At 48.3% G+C, this 2,739-nt stretch overlaps 1 protein-coding gene across 1 annotated transcript in view; it reads right to left on the reverse strand.

The window, feature by feature from the left end:
* adra1ba (adrenoceptor alpha 1Ba) overlaps positions 1 to 644 on the reverse strand; it is a gene marked incomplete at both ends in the record, with an annotated part of 12,801 nt that extends 12,157 nt beyond the window's left edge. Inside the window, one exon of the mRNA XM_083691409.1 lies at positions 1 to 644. This exon is cut by the window's left edge and continues 311 nt beyond it. Coding sequence (XP_083547535.1) covers positions 1 to 644 — 644 coding nt within the window.
* Positions 645 to 2,739: the final 2,095 nt, after the last annotated feature.

The following is a 2,739-nucleotide window of genomic DNA, read 5'->3' on the forward strand; positions in this document are numbered from 1 at the left end:
AGCGAGGAGAACAGTGCGTAAAAGGGCTCCTCGGTGATGGCACATATGGTATCGTCGTGGGACGGGGGCTGTTTCCAGCCGAGCAGAGGTCCGATGGAGATGACCATGGCGAGAACCCACACCCCGAGCATGGCCAGGAGCGCTCTCTTCTCCGTGACGATGCTGGGGTACTGGAGCGGATAGCGCACTCCTATGTAACGATCGATGGATATTGCGCACAGGCTCATGATGGACGCGGTGCAGCATAGCACGTCCAACGCTGCCCAGATATCACAGAAGATCCTACCGAACACCCAGTAGTCTAGGATCTCTAATGTAGCCGACACAGGCAGCACGGTGCTGCTCAGCAGTAGGTCCGCTATGGCTAGGTTTATAATGAAATAGTTTGTTGGGATCCGCAGGTGTCTGTTGCACACCACGGAAAGTATTACGAGTATGTTCCCCACGATAGCGAACACAATGAACGCCCCGAGAACCATGCCAAGAGGGACTGCCCGGGTCAGGTCCAGCGGGCTGGTGTTCGTGTCATTCGCGGTGGTGAGGTTGGAATTATTCGTGGACAGCGGTGCCTCCGGTGTCCCCGTGTACAGCTCCGCGGAACCGTTACTCCAGGAGTTGGCTGCATCAGCAGTGTCAAAACTCATCTTGACGGCCTTTCTCCTCCATACCAGAGAAGTGTGTTTGAGTAGATCAACATGTAAACATTGTTCCCTGTGTTACTCAGCAAGTATCCCTCATTTTCACTGGCTTTTCTCTAATAAGTTGGAATCGATAGAAGAAGAAAAAGCCGCAAAACGGAAAGAAAATGCGCAGTGACCGTTTATGGTGCGGTCCATGATCCACCGGTTATTCCCAAAAAGTGAAGCTTCAGTCAAAACACAGCATTATGTCACTGTGTGCAGTGCAGTGTCAGTGACTGTAGACCTCTCTCTCTCTCTCTCCAACCCACGACCGTCTCTGCGGCGCTCCCACGGAGGTGAGAGAAGCAGTAGCGACGACCCCTCCCGCACTCACGCGTCCAACCAGTCCTCCTCCTTCCGCACGACACGGCCCTGAACCTTCCCACACAAAACGTTCTTTCACATGGCAATGCCATCCCCAGATTAGATCAAGGACTGGCCAATACGCAATGGGTTGGGTAGACAGGTGATCTAAGTAGCAGGCATAATGAACGCGCGTGCCATCAAACCCACCGATTGTCTATGTTTAGTTCCCGAGTCCCGCGCAATGCGTGCCACGGCTAACGAGGCAAGGAGAAGGACAACAAGTTAAAGTCCTAAAAAGAGTACAATAACTAAATATATATATATATTAGTCAGTTAGTCATTTCTTACCGTAGCACTTCATAGGGGAGGCTTCTGGAAAACGCCCACGGGACTTCTTAACCTCCCTAACACAATTCTTTTATTTCTTCATTTTGTCTTTAATTTATGTTTGTTCATTCTTTGTGTGCCAATATATAAATAAAGAAGTAAATACAATATATTAATAGGAACAATAAATAAAGGCTATACACACAATCAAAAGCGCCTGTCCAGGGTTTTTCAGTGCGCTATTACGCACATTAACACTACTAGATGGTGGAATTTAGACACACAAGTCTATGTGTAAGTCAAACGAGCACACAAATTAGTTCAGCAAATTAAATGCGTAAAGGACGGGGTCAGGCGTGTGGCTAAATATTTCAGCAAATCTTCAGCAATTGCATAAAGTAACTCAATCCATTAGCCAAGACCAGTGAAAGCAAAGAGAAGGAGAAATTGCTTTGAAACTCAATCAGTTAATTCCAGTTGTGTAAGTTATTTCTTAAGCAACAATCATTAGCACACACACGCATACACACACGCACACACATACGCACACGCACACACACATGCCCCCACACACACGCCCACACACACACACACACACACACACACACACACACACACACACACACACACACACACACACACACACACACACACACACACACACACAGTGCCTCTCTAGCTCTTTGGCCAATAGCAAATCAGATTACCTGTTGAATCCTGTTTTCAGAAGCATTTAGGCACCTGGGACATCTTATCTGAAACACCTCTGAAAGCTCCTTTGATGAAAAATAATAGGAAAATATATTACATTGGGTCAACTAAAACTACAGCTCAAAATTGCCCCCCCCCCCCCCCCCCCCACACACACACACACACACTCAGTCTCTCTGTGTCTAGGCATTCTGACTCAGCCTACCACAGCGCTGCCAAACCCCCAGCCTCTCTCTCTCTCTGTGAAATCTGTCCACCAATATGTCAGCATGGCAGCCGTGCCCCAGGATCTCAGAGAGTCGGAGAGACGGAGAGAGGTATGGATGGCATGGGTGTGATCGGGAGTCGGATGCATTGGGAGACATTAGAGATCAGGGCTGCTGACCACGGTCCAAACCAGGCCAAGGCAACACGCATTGCTGTACATAATACAGAAATATATAAATACACACACACGCACACACACACGTATGCAGGCAGGCAGGCAGGCAGGCACGCAGGCAGGCACGCACACACACGCATGCAAACACACACACACACCCACACACGCACACACCTGCTATAGATATGTATACGATTTGATGATGATTTGTGTCAGCAAAGAGGCTGAGTGCAGTTCTATGACATCATCCTCCCACACACACACAGAGCAGAGTGATCACTGATCTAACATACTGGGACTTGTCAAAGCAAGTTTTACATTTGCATTACATTA

This window comes from Argentina silus (assembly GCF_951799395.1).
Source record: "Argentina silus genome assembly, chromosome: 2".
In the NCBI taxonomy this organism is placed as follows: Eukaryota; Metazoa; Chordata; class Actinopteri; order Argentiniformes; family Argentinidae; genus Argentina; species Argentina silus.